We start from the raw sequence: 22,749 nt of genomic DNA, 5'->3' as shown, positions 1-22,749 counted from the left end.
CCCATTTGATAGACACGACCAATGTGTACACTACTGCCATCCAAGTAGGACTGGTTCCAAATCGTGCAGAACACACATGCYCCATCGATCTATCACAAATGCTGCGAAACTATGCCTCCGCTGTGCTTTTACCTTCTTTCTCATCCTTCTTCAAACCTCCCAGAAAATCAACGCTGTCCTCCTTCGTCTCATCATAAAGCGGCAATCCCACATAATGGTTGATCCAGTTCAAAACGACTTTGTGCCAGACAAGACTGTTCTCTGGTTTGAGAACCCAATGATTCTATCCTCAATGTCAGCATGCCATTCATTATCTTCTCTTTCTAAATAGGGAGTGAACTAACCTCGTCAGGAAAAGTCAACAACTTCGACTCCACCCCTCTCGCCTGCAGCACATTAAAGGCAGCCAAACCCTCGGCAATCGGTAATCTATAATCCTTTGAAGAATGAATCACAAGTTGTGGAGTCGCCCAGTTCGAGAAATGTTCACTAGGATCCCACTTTCTCCAATCAGCAGCGCTGGAAGCTCCAAAGTTTGCGTGAGTCTGATGAGCTGYGGTGCTTTTGTCTCCTGGAGCGGGTTTGAAACCTGGATCATACCAGGGCGTTCCGCCGAGATCGTAGAGGGGAAAGTACAATTCTTCTGTGCCGAGCATGGCGCCGTTGAAGGAGGTTATGCCGTCGTGGCAGACTAGAGCGGAGAATTTGCGACCGAGGGGATGGCCTTGGATCCTGTTGTTTGTATGTGCTGTTAGTTGCGGAAATGACGTGGTGAGTGGAAGGGAGGGAGGGAGGGGGACGGACCAGTTCATCATGTAACCTCCGTAGCTTGCTCCTAGTGCTACGGCGCGAGAGTGATCTGCTTCTGGCATATTCTTCTCTGCCCATTCGAAGACATTGACGATGTCTTGATAGGGATCTCCACCCCAGTTTCTTCGAATTGCATCTGTGAAACCTTGGCCGTAGCCTGTACTTCCTGTGGGGTTGGGGGTTATGACGATGTAGCCTTGCTCTGCGAAGATCATGGGGTTCCAGCGTGTGGACCAGCTGTCTCCCCATGCACCTTGGGGTCCGCCGTGGATTAGATAGGCGACGGGATATTTCTTGCTGCTGTCGAAGTTGCTGGGCTTGATCACGAAGCTGTGGACTTCCTTGTTCACTTTGGGATTACTGGCGGGTGTCCAGATTGAGGAGACTTGTGAGGGTTTGAGGCCTCCCAGTTTGGTGCCTTCTGCGGAGTTGGAGTGAGTCCATGTGGCGATGTTGCGTGGGTCGACGATGGTGTAGATTGAGTTGTCACTTAGTGAGCTGCCGGAGATGAAGATTTGACCGTCAGGGAGAGGTCTGACGTCGCTGACGAAGGTGTCTTTTACCAGTACCTCGGGCTTATCTTGTTGAAGATCGCCGTGGATGCGGTAGAGTTTGCTGATTCCAATATCTTCGGCTGTGGCGAGGAGGTCTTTGCCATTTGCAGTCCACACAAGCGATCCCGGGCTTCTATCCCAGCCACCCTCGGAAGAGGCAGAGAATGCTTGTTCCGGCTTGGGAGATGGCTCTCGAATGTTGCGCAGGACAAATATCTGATTTTTGTCCGCTTCATAGCCGTTGGTATTCATCATCAAGAAGGCTGCCGTTTCACCATCTGGAGCAAACACTGGTGAGCTCGCAGCGCCCTCGAAACCGGGAACTACGACCTCCTGCAGAACGCGAGCATGCTTGCCTTCCCAATCTGTTATGTGTAATAGATACACATTCTCTTTCGTGTTCAATGCAGGATTCAGCTTCGGATCCTTTGCAACGAAGATAATGCCGTGCGCACTGACGTCAAAGTTGTCGGTGCCGCCGAATGGGCGGATTGGGCTTTCAAGACCTGTCTCGTGTAGCGCGTTCGTATACTCTGACATGCTAAATCTGCCTTTGCCTTGCTTGGAAAGTTTGGCGTACCAGAGACAATTTGTTTTGTTCGTGGTCCATGAATCCCAGTGGCGCACGAATTGTGTATTGTAGAGTCTAGCACTGGAGTGCGGTTTCTGCTCTACCTCAGGGTTGGTAATCTCTCCAGTATGGCCATCAGCTTCTGCAGAGAAAACTATCGCGAAGTTGTCGCCATCTAGTTGTTTGACTTTGAGGTCTCCTGCTGGACCGGGAATCTTTCCAGCGATGTAATGAGAAGTTCCAAATTTCGTTTCCTTGAGCACCTTCCTCACTGGTAAGTATTTGACACAGATGCCCAATTAATGTCGACTCACCTCCTTTACGCTGGCGATGTAAACGCTGGTGGTGCCATCTTTCTCAGCTTGCAAGCAGGCAAAGTTGTCGTCGTCGAGCCAGTTCAAACCACTGATATCGTCATTGTGTGCCAGCTCATGGCTCTCTCCGAACTTGACATCCAGGACTCTGAGATCATTGGTCTTGCTGTGAGACTCGAAGCTGTAGGTCGAGACCGTATAAAGCACCAGCGTGCCCGCTGGGTTCGGAACACCCGCCGACCGCCTCGGAGCGGACAACAAGACCTTTGGCGTGAAGTGCATAGCTCGTTGAACCATTGGGACGGTTTCAAGGCGGAGGCTTCTATGATGTCGTGATGAACTACTTGAGTTGAATCTTGTGGTGGTCTGTGAAAGCAAGCCGGTGAATGTCCTGCAGCTTCCTGATGCTGGAGGGAGATTGCGAGTAATCAACGCAACGACTGATGGAATTCGGAAGCGAATGATAGTTGCAAGACGTGTGACCATMGAGGAAACCACATCAAGAGCTTGTGTAGCATTGTGTCTGCGGGGTGAGGTCCCGGGTCGGCCGGTGAATTGCTTTGTAACAAGCTTTTTCATGGAAGCGCTAACAAGAAGCGATGATTCACCTTGGGATTGCTGCTACCTCCTACCTCCCAACATCATCAAAAGGACATCAAGATACGCCCAGGTGGTGACTTCCGGCATAAAGCATGGCCACGCCAGAATACTCGATGTTCGCCTTCCCGATAGGATGCGATGTCCTCGATCCCCGTTGCGATGACGTTCCTGTCCGCCATTAGAGTACAATCGTGCGAAATCAACAGATCTGAGATCAAAGACATAGCAGACAACATGCACGGCAGATTTCTTCCCTCTTGCTATTTTCAAAGATTATGCGGCTGATTGACCAGGTGTCAAGCATGGGCTGCAGAACAAGGATGGACGAGTCGTGCGATTCAGCAAGAATGTCAATACGCCTTGGGATGCCACAGATTGACCGCACATGCGTTCCTACAGGCCGATGACTTCAGGTTCTTCCATACGCACATGATGACACGACCATAGTTTTTCGGGCTACTAATTGGTGGCGCCGATTATCACAGAACTGCCGGCATGCCGGCGATGACTTCTATTCTACATTCTCTGCCACTGCCTGCCTCTTCCCATGTCGACGGTCCTATCAACGTAAGTCTGGACGTCGATCTAAACCCTCGACGCGATTGCTGATTTTAAACCGGGATATGCTCCGAATGGTGGTGTCGAGAGCGAGCTGCCAAAATCAAGCGACAGTACACATATTCATATACATTAGGCGCTTGTCCACCGCCCTGTGCCTGACTTCTCACAGCTGCAAAATTTTCTTCTTTCTTCGTATCTACACTTGCGGCTGCTAGACCGACTTACCTGTTTGGGTAAATTTCAAGATTCAGGCGCCCAGTAAATCTCCCACGTCAGGCGTCCAGCACCGAAGGATTTGGGTTAAGCTCGACWCGAAGCTCCGCGAGCACTCTATTACGAAGATCCAATCACACTCAAACTAGACTTGGCTTTGGCCAGGAGCTACTGGATCCGCCGAATGTACACCAAGTCGTTTTAATACAAGATCGACATGTCCTTAGCCTGCCACATGCATGAGGCTACACCCTTTCGGCAAGATACCAATGTTGGATCCCTMAGGCCTCCAACTGTAAGTCCTCTCCAGCAGCAAGGCGATGATCAGGCACCCAATACACAGAAAATCATACGTGAGAGGCTTTGCTTTCAACTCTCGCCGGTCATGCGTCAGCACACCGTAGTCTTGGCTAGCAGCCTGACATTGATGTGGCTGTAGGGCGTGCTGTCTTCGGTCTACTCGGCTGAGACTAGCATGGTGAATGAAAGTAGGAGTGTCGAGATATAAATCMCACGCCTTACCCATCTTTGCTCAAATATCAAGCACCACAAGACCCTCCGCCGAGGATCTACCACATCTCATTGCACATCTTGTTTCTCATTGTTCATCACCATGCATTTCCTCTCTTTGCTCCCTCTACTGGGCCTCGCAGCCGCGGCGCCCCTTACCTCGGACTCTGCGCCGAGCAAGTTATCTTCGCTCGACCCATCGACTGGGAAGCCGATCACTTCGCCTTCAAACCGCAACTCCACCTTCAGGACTTTGTCCACTCAGGCAGCTTCTTCGAGCTGGTGGTACGCGGCTCTCGATCACTCCACTGGCGCTGTGCGTGACTACGTCCCAAACTTGTATACTGGCATGAACCCGGACTACGACTACCCCACATACATCGCCGTGACAGACGCCGCAGGCCTCCGCAGTGCAATCTACTCCAACGGGCCAAATGGTCAGAGATACAATGGCTGGCTTGCAGGTCAGCCTCGCACCATTTACGTCGCGCCTGGCACATACACTCTGAGCGAGACACTTTACATGGACACAGATACCGTGATCATCGGTGATGCGGCCAACCCTCCTACCATCAAGGCATCATCAAACTTCAACGGGCAAGAGTTCATCGTTGCTGGAGTTGGCGGCGATGGCTACGCCAAGGGAGAACAGGGCGAGCTGAAATTTTCCTTGATGATCAAGAACTTGATCCTGGACACTACTGCCAATGCTGGMAATAAGAACTTTCGCGCACTCAGCTGGAGAGTTGCTCAGAACTCAGCTCTAGTYAACATGCWGATTAATATGCCCCAAGGCGCACACACTGGTATATCGATGGGCCAAGGGTCCACGATCCAGGCTGGCGATGTGCGCTTCTCGTATGGCTCCGTTGGACTTCACTATGCCGGTCATCAGCAAGCGTCTCTTAAGAACTTGCAGTTCTCGCGATGCTCCACGGGAATTCTGATCGACAGCGGAGAGACTGTTAGCATCTTTGCGCCTACCTTCGACACTGTTGGCAACTCCATCGTCTTCAACTCAGGCGCTCCCTGGGTATCGGTCATTGATGCCGTCTCCAAGAACTCTGGTACTTTCTTCACCAGCAATGTCGGTTACCCCAACTTCATGCTTGAGAACATCTCCAAGGACACAACCGATACTCCAATGGTCGTAGTGAACAAAGTCACCAAGATTGGCGGGCAAACTAAGGTTGGAACCTACGTCTATGGTAACACATATGGCGCGAGCCCCACCTACCAAGACAACCCATCCATTGATGCCCTGTCAAGGCCGTCTATTCTGGCTCCGGGTGGCAAATACCCGGTCTCTTCGGCTCCTCAATACGCCAGCGCCACTATCAACGACGTGATTAACCTGAAGGACAAGAACCAGAACGGTGGCCAGACCATCGCTGGCAACGGCCAAGCCAACGACGGTCCCGGCCTCCAGATTGCCTTGAACACCGCGGCCTCCCAGGGCAAGATTGCTTACCTGCCCTACGGTACATACAGAACCGAAGTGACCATTACCATTCCATCARGCACTCGGCTGGTTGGCAACGGCTGGAGTACGATTGCGGGTGCAGGTGATCTTTTCAAGAGCATTGGCAACCYTAAGCCCATTGTCAAGATTGGAAACAGTGGAGATGTTGGCAAGGTCGACATCCAAGATATGCGTTTCACCATTGCAGAGCAGCTGCCTGGAGCCATTGTTCTCGAAGTCAACATGAAGGGCAACAGCCCTGGCGATGTGGCAATCCACAACTCCATGATCACCATTGGCGGAACCCGTGACACTACACTGAACTGTGGGACCGAGGCGCAGTGCAAAGCAGCGTATCTTGGCATGCATTTGACCGCTACCTCTTCGGCCTACATTGACAATGTTTGGGCATGGGTTGCAGACCACAACAGCGATAACGACGACGGTAACAGCAACAAGGACATCCGCGCTGCTGTCAAAGGTGGAGTGCTTGTAGAGTCGACTCAAGGCACCTGGATCGTGGGTCTTGGTAAGCTTCTGACAATTCATTCTTTCAAATAGTAAGACACTAACCATGTACAACAGGAAGCGAACACTTCTGGCTCTACCAATTGGCCTACAACAACGCCAAGAACGTTTTCGTTTCTTTCTTCCAGTCGGAAACAAACTACCACCAGGGAAGCCGGGCAGACATCGTGCCACCAGGACCGTTCAATGACGATCTCACCGACTCCGACCCGACCTTTTCTTACTGCTCAGGCCAGGTGCAGTGTCCCATGGGTCCAGCTCAGTACTTCAACKGTGGCAGCAACATCTACAGCTATGCTTCCGGAAGCTGGAACTTTTATGGTGGACTGCAGGCTTCTATGAACGTTATCAACAAGGCTGTTAGCAATCTTCGTCTTTATGGCTTGTGTGACCACACTGACGACAAGAGGGAGAATGGAGGTCACTATGTGATGAGGCTGCCGGACGGAACCAGATTTGGGGATGGAAGCAATGATGGATATGGCGGTAGCTGGGGGTCACTTGTGGCGAAGTATACTTCTTAAGAGATGGGCCTATGAGCAGGGGTCGTGATTCTTACTAGATTTCAAATTATTCCACCAAAGTCATTTCGTTTGAGCATCTCTATCTTGTTTGTCGGTGGTCGTGTCCAGCGGCACATATCTCGTATTTCCACATTAGACCTGGGTGCGAGGTTCTGACTGTTCGTACTTGAGGTTGGCAACATCAAGCTGGTGACTGACCAGATGGTGCAGATTCTCGGTCCAGCGCATCAAAGTCTCGCATCGATATTTACATTTCGAAGCCGATGGGTCTGTTCTATCCATTGAGCGTCAGGGAAGAATATTTCTCATCTCCCAAAGCACTTGCAAACGTCGCATCCTAGGATATCGGGCATTCCAATTCGTAGTGAGTGCACAGCTTCAGACCAACTCTCTGCAACAACAGCTAAGATGGTTCTTTCAGGCTGTCGGTAGCTGAAGAGAATATCAGCAGAGGTCTAGCAAAGAGCAACCGAACGTGACCGACCTTCTAGATGGAACAACACATTGGACTGGTAGTTTTTGAACATCTGTGCCACCAACTCAACATTCATGTTCTGAACATTGATTTCCTAATGTTTCGCGTCAGGAGCGATGCTACACCACAACAAGAGCTCTCAAGATACAGACTTGGAGATTCTTGTTCAGGACCATGATGGCCTCGTTCAGCTTTTCCTGCGCAGTGTCAGCTGGTGTACTACGTCGGTACAGTCTGTCTTGTGCCTACCACGTTTGTGATGATGCGGGAGAGCAGAAGGCTCTGCTGATGTTCATGTGGGCTCTCCTGGTACTGATATCAGCACCTTCCTGTCTGATTACTTCAATCTAAGTTCTCGCGTACCATTTCGGCGTTCCGATATTGATTGGTGTTGTCGTCGCGTCGGAAGACGTGATGTCGCGTGGAAAATGCTTACTGTACCTTCTACGTGACGGCCCCACTTCGCTCCGWGAGATGAATCATTGCCACACACTTCGCCTTCATCTACCAACAACACATTTCAGCCAAGCCAAAGATGTCGCCTTCCGCTGAGGATGCAGCATCGCAATGGCTGGAGCAGCTGGCGACGATGCGCGCTGCCATTGCCGACATGAAGCTATCGGCGACCAGCGGTGAAAGTGATGATGCGGGATGGGCTACCGACTTGGACATTGACGACGACGAGCTTTCGCCCGGCTCTGGAAGCGATGACATTTGGGACTTGATCAGCGACGACGACGTGGACGAGTTCAGCGAGGAGAGCTTGGACGGTCCATCCAATGCTCCGCAAGCTGTAGATGAACAAGCAAAAGATGGGTCGCGGGACTGGCTGAAGCTGCGATGTGCGCAGATTGGAAGCACAGGTGGTGGATTGGATGCCGCAGCGCTCGAGGAGCAAATTGTCGCCGTTCTGGCCTCGGACAGCGGCGACGACGAACTCCAGATGACGCTGGCAGACATTCTCGGCTTCGACGAGCTTGATCTGGTCTCTGATATACTGAAGCATCGCAAGTCGATACTCGTTGAAGCTCCTGCTCGGCCTTCTGGTTTGCTGTCACGTGCTGAGCGAGATGCTAGGCTTCGACAAGCAGACCAAGATCATAAAAAGGCCTCCTTGGCACCAGCGCAGAGTCGCTCCGCTGCCGAATACCCACATGTCTACCGTGCACATGGCGCGGGGAACACAATTTCTGCTTCGGGTTCCAAGTACTCTCTACCGGTGGGGAGTCAGCGCTTGGAGCGAGAGAAGTACGAAGAATACAGCATCCCAGCTGCTGCAGTTGGTACTTTGGGGAAAGGTCGAAGCCTTGTTGAGATCAACCAAATGGACGGTCTCTGCAAGCGCACTTTCCGAGGCTACAAGACTCTGAATCGTATGCAGAGTCTGGTATATCCCGTGGCATACAACACCAGTGAGAACATGCTCATATGTGCTCCAACTGGTGCCGGTAAGACAGACGCGGCTATGCTTACTGTTCTCAATACCGTCGCAAAGAACATTCATCCCAACCCGATCGAATTTCCAGATGCAACCGACTTCACCGTGCACACCGATGACTTCAAGATCGTTTATGTGGCTCCAATGAAGGCTCTTGCAGCTGAAATCACAGACAAGCTCGGCAAAAGACTGGCGTGGCTAGGCATCCAAGTTCGAGAGTTGACTGGAGATATGCAGCTCACCAAGGCCGAGATCGTTCAAACTCAGATAATTGTGACCACCCCAGAGAAGTGGGATGTGGTCACGCGCAAGTCCACTGGCGATACCGAGCTAGTGCAGAAAGTCCGTCTACTGATCATCGATGAGGTCCATATGCTTCACGACGAGCGTGGCGCTGTTCTGGAGTCGCTGGTCGCCAGAACAGAGCGACAAGTCGAAAGCACGCAATCTCTGATTCGCATCGTTGGGCTAAGTGCAACTCTTCCAAACTATGTTGATGTCGCAGACTTCCTCAAGGTCAACCGCATGGCTGGTCTTTTCTACTTTGACCAATCTTTCCGCCCTGTTCCGCTGCAGCAGCACTTTCTCGGAGTCAGGGGCAAACCCGGCACCAAAGCCAGTCGGGAGAACATTGACAACACTGCTTTTGAAAAGGTCAAAGATATGCTTGAATTAGGGCATCAAGTCATGGTTTTCGTGCACAGCCGGAAAGACACCGTCAAGACTGCACGCATGCTGTATGAACAGGCTGGTGAGCAGGGTATGCTTGATCTCTTTGATGTAAGCCACCATGAAGGCTACACCCAGGCACTGAAAGATGTCAAGCAATCCAAGGGTCGCGAGATCCGAGAGTTGGTGCAGAAAGGCATGGGAACCCATCACGCCGGTATGCCACGGTCGGATCGTAACATGATTGAACGCATGTTTGGCGAGGGTGTGCTCAAGGTGCTCTGCTGTACGGCGACTTTGGCATGGGGAGTGAATTTGCCCGCCGCGGCGGTCATCATCAAAGGCACGCAGCTGTATAGCGCGGAGGCAGGAAAGTTTGTCGATCTGGGTATTCTTGATGTCCTCCAGATCTTCGGTCGCGCTGGTCGTCCGCAATTCCAAGACACTGGTATTGGCATGATCATCACCACTCAGGACAAGTTGCAGCACTTCCTCACTGCTGTCACGCAACAACAGCCTATCGAGTCCCAGTTCAGCAAGAAGATGGTTGATAATCTGAACGCCGAGATCTCTCTGGGAACTGTGACGAGCGTTCCAGACGCCATTACATGGCTGGGATACTCCTATTTGTTTGTGCGAATGAAGAAAAACCCAATCGCGTACGGCATCGACTGGTCAGAGATCGCCAATGACCCAAACTTAGTCCAGCGAAGGCGTGAGCTCATCGTCAAAGCTGCGAGGATTCTACAAACCAGCCAGATGATCATCTTCAACGAGAGCACCGAGGAATTGCGAGCAAAGGATGTTGGACGAATCGCCAGTCAGTTTTACGTGCTGCAAACCAGTATTGAGATATTCAACACCATGATGCGCCCAAGAGCAACGGAGGCCGATGTGTTGAAGATGATCAGCATGAGTGGGGAGTTCGACAACATCACCAGTCGCGAGAGTGAGGAGAGGGAGCTCATGCGATTGAAGGAAGAGTCAGCGCCGTGTGACATTGAAGGTGGAATCGGGWCACAGCAAGGCAAGACCAATGTCTTGCTTCAATCCTACATCAGCAAGGCGAAWCTGGAGGACTTCACTCTCGTCTCAGACACCAACTACGTTGCACAGAATGCTGCGCGCATATGTCGGGCCCTGTTTATGATCGCTCTTAACCGGCACTGGGGCTACCAATGCTTGGTTCTGCTCAGCATGTGCAAGAGCATCGAAAAGCGCGTTTGGGCGTACGAGCATCCATTCCATCAATTCGACTTGCCGCAAGCTGTTCTTCGCAATTTAGACGAGAAGGGCAGCATTGGTAGCATTGAATCGCTACGGGACATGGATCAAGCAGAAATCGGAAGCATGGTCCACAATCAAAAGATGGGAAGCACCATCGGCAAGCTGCTTGACAACTTCCCCACGGTCGCCGTCGAGGCTGAGATTGCTCCGTTAAATCGAGACGTGCTTCGCGTCAAGCTCTTCATCACGCCTGAATTCAGATGGAACGATCGCCACCATGGAAAGAGTGAGAGCTACTGGATCTGGGTTGAAAACTCCGAGACGAGTGAGATTTACCACCACGAATTCTTCATCCTCAGCAGAAGAAAGCTTTACGAYGACCATGAGCTCAACTTCACCATCCCACTTTCAGACCCTCTGCCTAGCCAGATTTATGTTCGAGCGGTCAGTGATCGATGGCTGGGCGCTGAGACCGTAACACCCGTCTCCTTCCAACACCTGATCCGACCAGACACTGAGAGCGTGTATACGGATTTGCTCAATTTGCAGCCGCTTCCGATCAAGGCTTTGAAGAACCCTCTACTCGAAGAAATCTATGGCCAGCGATTCCAATTCTTCAACCCCATGCAGACCCAGCTCTTCCACTGCATGTACCACACGCCTGCGAACGTCCTGCTTGGTTCGCCTACAGGTTCGGGCAAGACTATTGCTTGTGAGCTTGCAATGTGGTGGGCGTTCCGCGAGAAGCCAGGCAGTAAAGTGGTGTATATCGCGCCGATGAAAGCACTCGTCCGARAGCGAGTGCAAGATTGGACCAAGCGCTTGACAAGACAGATGGGTTTGAAGCTTGTGGAATTGACAGGTGACAACACTCMTGATACTAGGACCATCAGAGATGCGGACATCATCGTCACTACGCCCGAGAAATGGGATGGTATCAGTCGTAGCTGGCAAACAAGAAGCTACGTCCAGCAGGTCAGTCTTGTCATCATTGACGAGATCCATCTGCTCGGTGGAGACCGCGGTCCCATCCTGGAGATTATTGTCAGTCGTATGAACTACATTGCCTCGCAGAAGAAGGGCTCCGTTCGGCTTGTGGGAATGTCCACGGCCTGCGCCAATGCCATGGATCTTGGGAATTGGCTAGGTGTGAAGGAGGGACTCTTCAACTTCCGTCACTCTGTTCGTCCCGTTCCTCTGGAAATCTTTATTGATGGTTTCCCGCATCAGCGTGGGTTCTGTCCCTTGATGCAGAGCATGAACCGTCCTACCTTTTTGGCAATCAAGGCACATTCGCCGGAAAAGCCAGTCATTGTATTCGTGGCCAGTCGAAGACAGACAAGATTGACTGCCAGAGATCTGATCAACTTATGCGGAATGGAGGATAACCCAAGAAGGTTCATGAGAATGTCGGAAGATGACTTGAATCTTAATCTCGCCCGTGTTAAGGATGACGCGCTGAAAGAGGCTCTCGCATTCGGTATCGGGCTTCATCATGCCGGTCTTGTGGAATCCGATCGATCACTCGCTGAGGAGCTGTTCGCCAACAACAAGATACAGATTCTCGTCGCCACGAGTACACTGGCCTGGGGTGTCAACTTGCCTGCACATCTTGTAGTCGTGAAGGGAACACAGTTCTTCGACGCCAAGATTGAGGGATACCGGGACATGGATCTGACTGATGTGCTGCAGATGCTGGGACGAGCAGGTAGACCACAGTTCGACACTTCTGGTATCGCTCGCATCTTCACGCAAGACGCAAAGAAGGCGTTCTACAAGCACTTCCTGCACACAGGATTTCCAGTCGAGTCATCGCTGCACAATGTCTTGGACAACCACTTGGGTGCCGAAGTCTCAGCAGAGACCATCGCCACCAAGCAGGATGCTTTGGACTATCTTACATGGACCTTCTTCTTTCGGCGCTTGCACAAGAATCCATCATACTACGGTCTTCAGATCTCCGCCGAAGAGAACAACACCATTGCGGCACAGCAAGCTGCCAACGACTACATGATCGAAATGGTAGACAAATCTCTGGCCGAGCTAGAGGAGTCAAAGTGCATCGCCATCCACACCAATGGTGACGTGGATCCGACTCCACTGGGTAAGATCATGAGTTACTACTATCTCGCTCATAAGACTATCCGTTCCCTCGTTCAGCATGCGAAGCCAACCGCCACATTCGAAGACGTTCTATCGTGGATGAGTCGAGCGACTGAGTATGACGAGCTTCCTGTTCGCCATAATGAGGACCTGATCAATGCAGAACTTTCCAACAACCTTCCATTGAAAGCCGACACTGCATTCCCAGACCTACCAATGTGGGATCCTCACATCAAAGCCCAATTGCTCCTCCAGGCACATTTCTCCCGCATTGACCTGCCAATCAGCGATTACGTGGGAGATCAAAACTCAGTGTTGGACCAGGCCATTCGTATCGTTCAAGCCAGCATAGATGTCCTCACTGAGATGGGACATTTGCAGAGCGTCAAGCAAATGATTGCTCTGCTGCAATGCGTCAAGTCTGCACGCTGGCCCGAAGATGGACCAATGGCAATTCTCCCTGGCGTCGATGTCGAGAAGGAGAAGAAGAGAATCGCCGGAGAAAATACGCAGCTGAAGAATCTGGTAGAGGTTTGCTCTGGACCTCGTCCTGCCATAGAAGGGGTGTTGCGATCGCTTGGTGTTCCCAACGTCTCGCACGCGAAGATCTTCAAAGTGCTGTCCCAACTTCCGCAGCTACGCGTCGAAGCACAAGATRTGAATGCTTTGGGTCTCGTCGTCCATTTGACAAGACAGAACCCAGCGATGGATCGCGAGCATAGAATCTATGCGCCTCGCTACCCGAAACCGCAAACGGAAGGGTACTTTGTGCTTGTTTCCGATGCTGCAAAGGGTGATATTTTGGCATTGAAGAGAGTTGGTTGGCAGCCTGCCAATAAGGGCGGCAATGCTAGTCGGCCAACCACGAGGGCTATGATCAAACTACCACCCGGCGACGGTGAGAGAATGGTCAGAGTCGATGTCCTCAGTGACAGTTATATTGGCATGGAGTGGACATTATCCGAGGTGGAGATCCCAGCACCACCAAAGGTTGTTGATGATGGAGGGAAGAAGCCAGCACCTCAAGCGAAGGTGTAGTTCTTCGGTCTATACATATATATACATACAGCAATTTCTCGTGTCATCGTCAAGTCATTCCGGAACGAACCGAGTGAATCTATCGATCGTCGGACTCCAAAGACGGAGGAGTCACGATACGTCTCTCCTCCATGTGTTTTACTATTGTCTTTCCCAGTGCGCTTAATTTCACAGGTTTAGTGAGGAATAAATCCACCCCAGACCCAAAAGCCTCCTGCCTCGCCTCGGAACTTCCCATGGCAGTCAACGCAATAATCATACTCGCAGGCCTGATTGCATGGGAGCGCTCATAGGCGCGGATTTGTCTTGTAGCTTCTAGACCGGACATGACCGGCATGGTCAGATCCATTAATATCAGAGATGGTACATCAGTATTGGGGTCCTCAAAGGACTCTCGGTACGCGTTTACGGCTTCCAGGCCGTTGGCCGCACAGACGAAAGCGTGCTTGTGCTTATTCATGTAAGCGCGTAGAAGGGTCAGGTTGATGTCGTTGTCGTCTACCAGAAGAGTGGTAAGTCCGGATGGTGGGATTTGTGGACGTGTGGTAGCGGCTTTCTGACTCCCCGTGCCGCTGTCTGTGCCGAAGTAAGAGTTCCTAGGAAGGAGCTCGGGTCGGGCATAGACGGTCAGGACTAGGGGTGATTCAGCCCGGTCTGCGTCCTTTTTCGCATTCTTGTCATCATCTGGCGTCGTTATGACTTCCGGTCGGGTTTTCTCGAGGCAGGAAGTTAGAGCTCTCAGCAACTTTCGTGGACCGAGTGGTTGGGATACCGCCACGATTGTGCTTCCGAGATCTGGCAGTACTCGTGTTGATGCCACGGAATTGCAAAGTACTATGGTTGGTGTGGTGTAGACTCTTTTCTCGGCGTCATTTTCTGGTCCGAACTGGCCCAATTGGCAGGCCTTTTTCTCGGAGATGATTATAATGTCCGCTTGCTGGCTTGGTCGTTCCTCCAGGCCGTTAGCACAGTGACTGTTTTCGTCCTGGACGATCTGCACTCCATATTGCCCGCATGTGGAGACAAGTGACTTCTTCAAAACGGYATTGGCCTTCAAGGAGCGCTCATTGCCGCTGACGTCGTCGTCAAATCCAAGCATGGCGCATGTGGTGGATTTCAGTTGTTCCAGTATGACAATGCTCGGAGCATCCACGCCGGTGCTGCTTGCCTTTTGGCGTTTCCGCAGCGGAATCCGAACTCTTATAGCGCTGCCAACACCTTTGCTGCTCTGCACATCGATTGTACCTCCCATCTCCTTCACGACACCATGAACTAGGCTCAGCCCGAGGCCTGTGCCTTGGGAGCTAGAGTTTTCTTGGCTGAATGCCTGCCACAAGCCGAACTTTAGGAATTGCTGGGACATTCCTATTCCACTATCCAGGCAGACGAGCTCTACCATCGACATGTTGGTGTTTGCTATGCCTGAACCATTCGAGTATGGAGTAGCGGACAATGATACCTTGAAGTAGCCGACTTCATCACAGTATTTGATAGAGTTATTGGCCAGGTTCTGGACAATTCTTCTCCATGCTCCAGAGTTGACACGGAATTCGCCAGTTGCACTTGGGTCAATTTCGAGGATGACTTTGATGCAATCGGATGATGTTCCATTCGCAAGTGTAGAGCTCCGCGTCTCCACTGCCGAAGGCAGACTTGGCTTCGGCGTGGCCCATAGGCTCGTATTGAGTACCTCTTCGGTCAGCTGTGCCAAATCGCAGGGAGTCAGGTGGCTGGTGTCCGCGGTGTGCTTCGCCGTCGTCTGCACATCACCTTCCCTATTTCGGAAGATTTTGTTATTGGTTCGAGCCGATTTCGATTTCGCGTCCGGTTTCCGCTCGCTGGGTCCTGTAGAATGAGCGTGTTCTAGCAAATGATCGATGATGTCAAGCAAGCTCCTCCCACTGGACTCAATCATCTGGAGCATGTCCTCCTTCATGACCGCATTGTTCTCATCTTGTAGGCACTCAACACCGCCCAATATCCCGTGCTGTTGGAAATTAGTCCAAAATCCATCTTCTGCATCGCGAGTACTCACCAAGGGAGTCCGAAGCTCGTGTGACATGGAGCTGATGAAGCTGGCTTTGGTATTCGCTTCGTTCCGTGCATCAAGTCGGCCAACCTCTGCCATGATCACATCGCAAAAGGCTCCAAGGTAGTTCAAGTCATCCTGTACGGTGAGAACGCGGATTGGGTCATAGCTCCAAACGATTGCGCCTGCGAAGAATCTCTCCCGACGGGCATCGTACATTGGCATCAACGCCAGACTTCTGGCCCCAGGGAACAGCTCGGTCAGTATTTGACCGTCTGTTCGCCGTCGATTACGATTGCGTCGTTGACGTGGCGATGGTACATAATCTGGATCGTCCTTGTTGATGACGTCCGTCGTTGCACTGCTGTCCGAAAATTCATCGGATGATGTGTTTCCGTACGGGTCAAAATTCCACTGCTTGCCGTATGGGAACCTCCTCAGAAGTGATTTCAGATATCGTTCAGGAATGGGGTGGTGAAAGACCTGCGATTTACCACCAGCGATAGGCGATACTGCGTAYGCAGAGGCGAGGCTTCGGCACGCCTTCGAGGCAGGTTCATGGACGCTTTTGTTTCGATTCCTCGCTGTAGAGCATACATCGTTCTCAGATATGACGACATCTGCTTCTGATCGAGACATGTCGCTTTCGGTGCTGGTATCGTGGTTGTCTTGGTCATCGCGCAGGCGACCGAATTCGCCCACGCTTGCGTCGAGAAAAAGGGTTCCTGCTAGACCTGGAATTGTGGTAGAAAGGTCAGTATGGTATTGCAAAACTCGTGCCCAAGGCATTGATGTCGTGACGACTGAATCTCCACTGGTTTTTCAAGTACATGTGAGCTCTACCGATCTGGGATTTACAGTACATACCCATGGCTGAGTTTATGATGGAAGCAGCTCTTTCAAAGGAGTGTCTGACATCCTTGGACAGCAAGTCCTCTTGCAAATCACCAGGTGCGCACTTCGGCAATGTTCCAGATTTGTCAGATACACTCTCATTGCTACTAGGAACTAGCTGTGGCCTGCGCAGCATGTCGCTCTCAAGTGAATCGTCTTGAGGCTGGTCTTTGGAATCAGCGAATCCTTCTGGAGATCTGCTGCCCAGTGCGTGATGCTCGTCGGATTCCTCCGAGTTGGTACCACTGAGTGCCCGACGCTTCGGGAAGCCCACATGCGGTGGTGCACGCCGATACTCGTCTATACGCTCAGCGTTTGACGCAGCATTCATGGCATGGGTGCGGCGGGAGGCTCCTAGCAGGGATGTCTGAACATTCTGACGATCTCGCATGTTGGTGATGGAGCTGTCTAGTTGTTCATCCGCGGTGGTCTTGCCTTCGATGAAGCGGCTCAGTCCGTGTATCATGCGGATAGAACGAGTGTGCGCAACGATAAGCTGGGTCTTCTCGATGTGAGCCATGGTGGTGCTAGCTATGTCTTCCATGAACGCAATCTCCACGTCCGTCAACGGATATTCCCTAGGCCGGTCGTCAAGGAACGACACTGTCCCGATGGCGTATCCACTAGGGGTAAGGAGTGGGACGCCTGCAAATGAACGAGCAAATGGCTTGTTGGCCACAAACCGGTGATTTGCGAAGCGTGCATCGTTAAGCAAGTCATTCGCTTCATAACATCTCTGCTCCGTCGTACCACCTACTCTGATCGTCTTATGCGCCCTCAGCGCCCGTCTGAAAGCTGTACATCAGCGATATTTAGCCAATCAATCAGAGCAACGACATACCTGAAGAAGTCGTCCGGGTCTCGTGTCCAGACCGATGCACCAAAGCACAGACCATCGTTCGGGGCATGTACCACATCTTCCTGAAGAGACAGAGTACGAGTTGCTTCTGCGATCACATATTGTCTCTCCCGGTCGAACAACGATATCAACGCACGCTTGGCATTCAGTCGAAGAGCCACGAGTTGCGCAAGGGCTGTGAGACTCAAATCACGCGAACTCGTTGCCGCTTCCCCTTCGATGTTGGCCTGAATGTCCTCCACGGCTTCTGCATATCTGCGGAACTCTCGGTCCCGGCGGGCTCCGCGCTTCTTGGTCAATGGAGGGGAGGGCAACGGTGACGCTGGAGGCGTGCTCGTTTCTGCAGCAAGCGCGGCTGTTCTGATATTCAAGCGCATTGCTCCATGTTTCGTGAAAGTCGCAACGCCCTCTTCCGTGGCCGGCCAATCCGTGTGCATGGAACCCATTATTGTACACAATGCGAGGCGAATTGAAATTCTCACACGCCCTCAATGTAGGTAGGTGAGGTATCTTATTAGGTTACTTTGAGGTCGCCACCAAGCGAAGAACAGGGTCCGAGGTCCCGCAAAGTAGGTAGGTAGATACGTAGGTGAGGCGGGCAGGGACTCCTCTGGTGTTTCGAACGTTCCACAATGTCGAAATAGGACGTGCTTCGGTGGTAAACTCTGAATAATGTGGGAGGCAGATGTTGTTCGACCATCCCGTGGCATGCCGCAACGGACCCTGCACAATGGAGCAGGTCAAGAAGTGACAGACGTGTGTGAATCGCGTACTTGAGGTCGTATTCTCGAACACGATAACCGCGCTCCTTGTCTCGGGCAAAAGTCCGGATTGGCCAACAGTTCRGTCATTTGCTTAGCGACACGAAATTTCAACATGATGAGGGACAGTGTTGATTGTACAGTGGGTAGCGGCTGCCGGGAAGTCCTGATGCGCAGGGTTCTTCCAAGATCGCGAGCACGCACTGCAGAACCGCGATCGACCCTAATTATGCAGGGCTTAGCTTTCACATGCCTCCACTTCTACGCTTCCTAACCACAGCCCCTCCAACAGCAACTAACAATCAACAATCAACACTCAACACTCACGCTCAATCCCAGCTGCACCAACTAGCCATCACCCTCAGCTTCAACTCTAAYAACTGCTCCACTCAGCCCTCCAAGCCACTCCCGCCACTTCCGTCAAAAAACGAACCCACAATCAACAACATGAAGACTGATAACTATCTCGCTCTGTGCCTCGAGCAGGCTGCCAAGTCTCCCCTCCACTACCGCCATGGCGCTATTGTCGTACGCGGCGGGAAAGTGATAGGCACGGGCTACAACTGCTACAAGCCTGGCTTCGATGGCGGTGCGCTCAAGCACGGTCGCATCGCGAACGGCGGCTTGGACGGCGAAGCTATCGCCGCTTTAAAGCTCAAGATGAAGGCCTTGAAGCAAAAGGACAAAAATCAGCAGGACCATCCGCAGCCGCAGCAGCAGTCCAGCTTTGTCCCCGTGGAGGCTACGTCYCGGGGTGGAGCTGGTGGTGGTCCAAATGCCAATACGCCACTGTCGATGCACAGTGAGATGATGGCCATCCACTCAGCCATTGCCGCATCCTCCACCCTGTCTTCCACGGCCTTCTCGCGCGAAAAACCGTGCTTCAAACTACCGAGTGGTGATAAACGTAAATCCCGACTACGAGCCGACGTGCTCCGGGCCTACGTTGCCCAGGTCTGCCAGACGGAGATGCGTTCAGGCCAGCTGCAGGTTCAAGAGTGCGGTTTTGAAACCACATATCAACCAAGTGCGGTCGGAGTACAAAGACGACAACAACAGCAACGGGGAGGAGAACGCGAATGGGTCCGCGCTGGCGGAAACGGACAATGCGTTTCAAGCAGGCGTGAGTGGTGCGAAACATCACTGGAAGAAGAACTGGAAGGGAAAACATCATCAGAAAAAGAGTCAGTACGAGGGAAAGTACCATCGGTACGAGTACGAGGCGGAACATGGACAACAGCAACAGCCGCGGTCWTCTGCGTGTAAGAGGGTTGGAGGGAACGTGATACGAGGATGCGATTCAGCGAAAAGTGATGATAATGACGACGATGACGGGACTGTTGTTACGACAAGCTTGAGTTCCAGTGTTGAGACTGCTCGCGGCAGAGACCTCAAGCGAGTGAGTAATTGTCACCAACAGAGATTACAAACCAAGGCTAAAATGGTCTCGCAGTCCAGCAAGATGCGTCAGGACGCTGCACCGACTGCGCACCAGCACATGCTGCTCCCTACCGGACGCGCAGGAGAAGCGGGTTACAGCGTCGCAGAGCGCAAGAAACACCCACGCTTGCAAGGCGCGGACCTGTACGTCACGCGACTTGGCTGGTCTGGCACGCCGGAGAGGAAAGAGAAGAAGAAGAAATCGGTCAACACAGTCGCCACCACGGACTTACCCATGTCACGCGCAGAGAGCGTGGACTGCGATCTGTCTGAGAGCGTCTCTTCCCTCTCCTCGCTGACTCTCTCTTCTACTGACAGCAGCAGTCCATCAAGCTCAAGCTGCAGTTCAACATCCGAAGCATACGCCTCACTACACGAGGAGTACTTGGCTAACAACCCTTCCTCGCCTGCCAAAACTACTTGCTGCGGTACCGAAGCTCCTCATATCAAATCGCCCGTCTCCGCTTCCCGGCCCTGTTACCGTTGCATCTCTTTTATGCATGCCGTTGGAATCCGCAGGGTCTTCTGGACGACCGACTCGGGCGATTGGGAAGGYGGTAAAGTCAAGGACTTCGTGGACGGAATGSATGGCGTGGCGGCTGACGGCACAACCGGTGGTCAGGATGGCGGACCGATGGGCAATGGAGTCTTTGTCACGAAGCACGAAGTCTTGATGATGCGGCGCATCATGGGCGCACAAACCGCGGCGAACGGTGGTAAAGCAGCCAGCAGGAGAAAGCAAAGGTAGAGAGTCTATTGGCTCAATGCACCTTGAACAACTTGCCCTGGTTCGCCCGCATTATGCATGTACTGATTTGCCTCGCTAGGTGACGTGCGTCCCTGGAGCCGTGACATTCACGATCTTCTGCGACCTCACAATTGTGCCATTTGATGTGGGCGTGTACGTGCGTATGGGTGATCCAGCATGTGAATTTGAACATTTGCTTCCCTGGAATCCCCGCATGTATCCCTTTCGTGCTGCTCGACAGAGCGATATGACACCATCCTGCAACCGCATGTCCGTCTTACCGACGAACGAGATCGTTCGTGCCTCGTACCTGGCTTCTCGTCTGTGCACCATACTTGTTATGATCAACATCCATTCATATGGAGTTGCAATCGGTTCCCGGGCGAATATTGAACCTTTTCTACTCTTATCGCGAAGCTGTCCGCCAGTGCTTCGAACAGCTCCCGCCAAGGCGCAGATCATCCCGGCTCCTTATCTCCAGTATCGACTGCATCTTGCATCTTGAAAGCTTGCTTAATCTTGCGGCTACGCTCTGCTTCATCAAGCTTATCTCTAGTGTTGCAGCCCCGTTCATGCTTTCCATTCTATTGGAACAGGTACCAAAGGTACGTCTTTGAATGACCGGCTGGGCGAATCGCAAACTTGTCTTAGCTGCTATGCGGTCTTTTCTGGCCGGTGCAGTCTGATAATTGGACATGCGAGCGATACATGACTACCTTGCGGCCGTTTGGCACTCTCGTGGCTGCTGCTCGACGTGACGGAGAGAAGATCGCTTCCGTTCTGTGATCGCTTCACGCCTTACAACCCTATCTCTTTTTTTTGGAACYCTATCGCTTCTTTCTTCGAAACAGAGTGCACAATCTTCAGATATCGCTCGAGTCTTCCATTGATCCAACGCTACAACGCTCATCATCACTTGCGATGCAATCGATTCCCAGCGTGGATGTTCCGCACACAGCGCAGCCTCCAAGAACTTTGCCGGATCTTTGGAGCTGAGGTGGTACAGGCCCACTCTCTGCTATCTCGTGGAACGCAATTCAAGCTTCAAGGTATACTCTTCATCTATTAAGCTTTTGCAAATGACCTATCGCGGACAATGCTACCATCGCCACGGTATCAGGAGCAAGCGTTCCTGGCCAAATGTCAAAATCAGATTGCAGATCTCCGGGACACGCTGCGGCGATCATTTCTATACTGACTACCGCAAATAACGACTAGCACTCTGTCAACGCGATTGCCAGTTGAAGACGACTCAGACGAGCAGCCACATCATCGATCTGCTTCATTCTTTTGAACGCTATTCACATACTCGGATGCCAGAATCTCCTTGCCGCAACCGATCATCTCCTGCTAAGCGAATAAGCAGGCAGCATCGCCCATCACTGCGCCGATAAGAACATTGGAATATGACGGAGATGAGATGGTCTCGAGGTAGACAGAAAGCACATATAAGGTCCCTCGAGGACTACGATATTGTGGGATCTCATCAACATCACAACCGTCTTCGCATCTCATCCAACAAATCACTCAACTACATTCCCTCCAATCTCAACCAACAAATCCCCAAACCACACCAAATCTTCAACATGCAATTCCTCATCCTCGCCTTCGCTGCCCTCGTAGCCGCTACTCCAGCCCATCTCCGGACTAAGCGTGGTCCTCACCAAGTTTGCCCTTCCCTCGACACGCCTCAATGTYGCCAACTCGACGCGGATGGCATTCTTGCCTTGACATGCTCAGCTCGTAAGCTCAGATCGATCCAACGGGAAATTGTTATTTAAAGGCTGACCGTTTTCTCGTAGCAACTGCTGAAGTCCACACTGCTGCTGGACTCGAGAAGAATTGCGCTAAATCTGGGCTTTCGGCTTACTGCTGCACTCTTCCTCTTGTGAGTTTTTCTTTCTTCTTAATGTCTTGGTGTGAGGTAGGGGCGATGGSTAATTGGATTGATAGGATGGTGATGCTCTTCTCTGCTCTGCTCCTTGAATGCTTTTGGAGAGTTGGATGGTTTTGGGGATGTAATTTGTTAATAATCAGATAGAGAGACGGAATGACATCTTCATTCTACTATTCGCAATGTGCAAGTCCTGTTGCTGTCTCATGTGTGTGTTCATCGGTGCGTTGTGTCTAGTGATTTTGGTGTCAGCATTAGGGTTAGTGTTGGGGTAGCGATTAAAGGGGCGACGGCGTTGAGCAAGGCTGTAGATGTCGTATATATCGTCATTTCACGTTGCTGAGCGTCTTGAACGAACTGTAGAGTCCCGCTGCGTTGTCAATAGGCGTGATGGGATTGTTGTGTGCGATGGTGCAGTCCAATTGACACGGACAGAAGTATATCCAAACACCGCCCCATACTTCATGCCGGACTCTCTTTCTCTTGTCATACCTCTACGCCTTGATAGCTCCACTCCTGTGTTTCCG

General features: G+C 51.9%; 10 protein-coding genes; 6 read left to right on the top strand and 4 right to left on the bottom strand.

Annotated features, from left to right (window-relative positions):
- Positions 1–109: 109 nt before the first annotated feature.
- On the bottom strand, positions 110–2,546 carry RCC_01721 (related to oligopeptidase family protein; the record flags this gene model as incomplete). XM_023767009.1 has 4 exons in its annotated part: positions 110–283; positions 345–732; positions 805–2,198; positions 2,250–2,546. 4 exons carry the CDS (start codon positions 2,544–2,546, stop codon positions 110–112), a joined length of 2,253 nt encoding a protein of 750 aa, XP_023622777.1.
- A 347-nt stretch (positions 2,547–2,893) lies between these two features.
- On the bottom strand, positions 2,894–3,085 carry RCC_01720 (uncharacterized protein; the record flags this gene model as incomplete). Its single annotated transcript, XM_023767008.1, has 1 exon — positions 2,894–3,085. The coding sequence occupies one exon, from the start codon at positions 3,083–3,085 to the stop codon at positions 2,894–2,896; it is 192 nt and encodes a 63-aa protein (XP_023622776.1).
- A 387-nt stretch (positions 3,086–3,472) lies between these two features.
- On the top strand, positions 3,473–3,672 carry RCC_01719 (uncharacterized protein; the record flags this gene model as incomplete). XM_023767007.1 has 2 exons in its annotated part: positions 3,473–3,520; positions 3,580–3,672. 2 exons carry the CDS (start codon positions 3,473–3,475, stop codon positions 3,670–3,672), a joined length of 141 nt encoding a protein of 46 aa, XP_023622775.1.
- A 564-nt stretch (positions 3,673–4,236) lies between these two features.
- Positions 4,237–6,647, top strand: RCC_01718 (related to glucan endo-1,3-beta-glucosidase bgn13.1 precursor; the record flags this gene model as incomplete). XM_023767006.1 has 2 exons in its annotated part: positions 4,237–6,124; positions 6,181–6,647. 2 exons carry the CDS (start codon positions 4,237–4,239, stop codon positions 6,645–6,647), a joined length of 2,355 nt encoding a protein of 784 aa, XP_023622774.1.
- Positions 6,648–7,050: 403 nt separating this feature from the next.
- On the bottom strand, positions 7,051–7,488 carry RCC_01717 (probable DASH complex subunit dad4; the record flags this gene model as incomplete). XM_023767005.1 has 5 exons in its annotated part: positions 7,051–7,079; positions 7,132–7,216; positions 7,275–7,319; positions 7,372–7,428; positions 7,486–7,488. The coding sequence occupies 5 exons, from the start codon at positions 7,486–7,488 to the stop codon at positions 7,051–7,053; spliced, it is 219 nt and encodes a 72-aa protein (XP_023622773.1).
- A 169-nt stretch (positions 7,489–7,657) lies between these two features.
- Positions 7,658–13,597, top strand: RCC_01716 (probable DNA/RNA helicase MER3/SLH1, DEAD-box superfamily; the record flags this gene model as incomplete). Its single annotated transcript, XM_023767004.1, has 1 exon — positions 7,658–13,597. One exon carries the CDS (start codon positions 7,658–7,660, stop codon positions 13,595–13,597), a length of 5,940 nt encoding a protein of 1,979 aa, XP_023622772.1.
- Positions 13,598–13,676: 79 nt separating this feature from the next.
- RCC_01715 (uncharacterized protein) lies at positions 13,677–17,825 on the bottom strand (the record flags this gene model as incomplete). XM_023767003.1 has 4 exons in its annotated part: positions 13,677–15,584; positions 15,633–16,360; positions 16,494–17,308; positions 17,362–17,825. 4 exons carry the CDS (start codon positions 17,823–17,825, stop codon positions 13,677–13,679), a joined length of 3,915 nt encoding a protein of 1,304 aa, XP_023622771.1.
- Positions 17,826–18,587: 762 nt separating this feature from the next.
- Positions 18,588–19,406, top strand: RCC_01714 (uncharacterized protein; the record flags this gene model as incomplete). Its single annotated transcript, XM_023767002.1, has 1 exon — positions 18,588–19,406. One exon carries the CDS (start codon positions 18,588–18,590, stop codon positions 19,404–19,406), a length of 819 nt encoding a protein of 272 aa, XP_023622770.1.
- Positions 19,407–19,602: 196 nt separating this feature from the next.
- On the top strand, positions 19,603–20,411 carry RCC_01713 (uncharacterized protein; the record flags this gene model as incomplete). XM_023767001.1 has 2 exons in its annotated part: positions 19,603–20,324; positions 20,408–20,411. The coding sequence occupies 2 exons, from the start codon at positions 19,603–19,605 to the stop codon at positions 20,409–20,411; spliced, it is 726 nt and encodes a 241-aa protein (XP_023622769.1).
- Positions 20,412–21,914: 1,503 nt separating this feature from the next.
- On the top strand, positions 21,915–22,314 carry RCC_01712 (uncharacterized protein; the record flags this gene model as incomplete). XM_023767000.1 has 3 exons in its annotated part: positions 21,915–22,071; positions 22,131–22,216; positions 22,282–22,314. 3 exons carry the CDS (start codon positions 21,915–21,917, stop codon positions 22,312–22,314), a joined length of 276 nt encoding a protein of 91 aa, XP_023622768.1.
- Between the last annotated feature and the right edge of the window lie 435 nt (positions 22,315–22,749).

This window comes from Ramularia collo-cygni (assembly GCF_900074925.1).
Source record: "Ramularia collo-cygni strain URUG2 genome assembly, contig: RCC_scaffold02, whole genome shotgun sequence".
NCBI classification, from domain to species: domain Eukaryota; kingdom Fungi; phylum Ascomycota; class Dothideomycetes; order Mycosphaerellales; family Mycosphaerellaceae; genus Ramularia; species Ramularia collo-cygni.
Note: the sequence above shows the minus strand (reverse complement) of the source record. Positions and strands in the feature narration are given on the sequence as shown.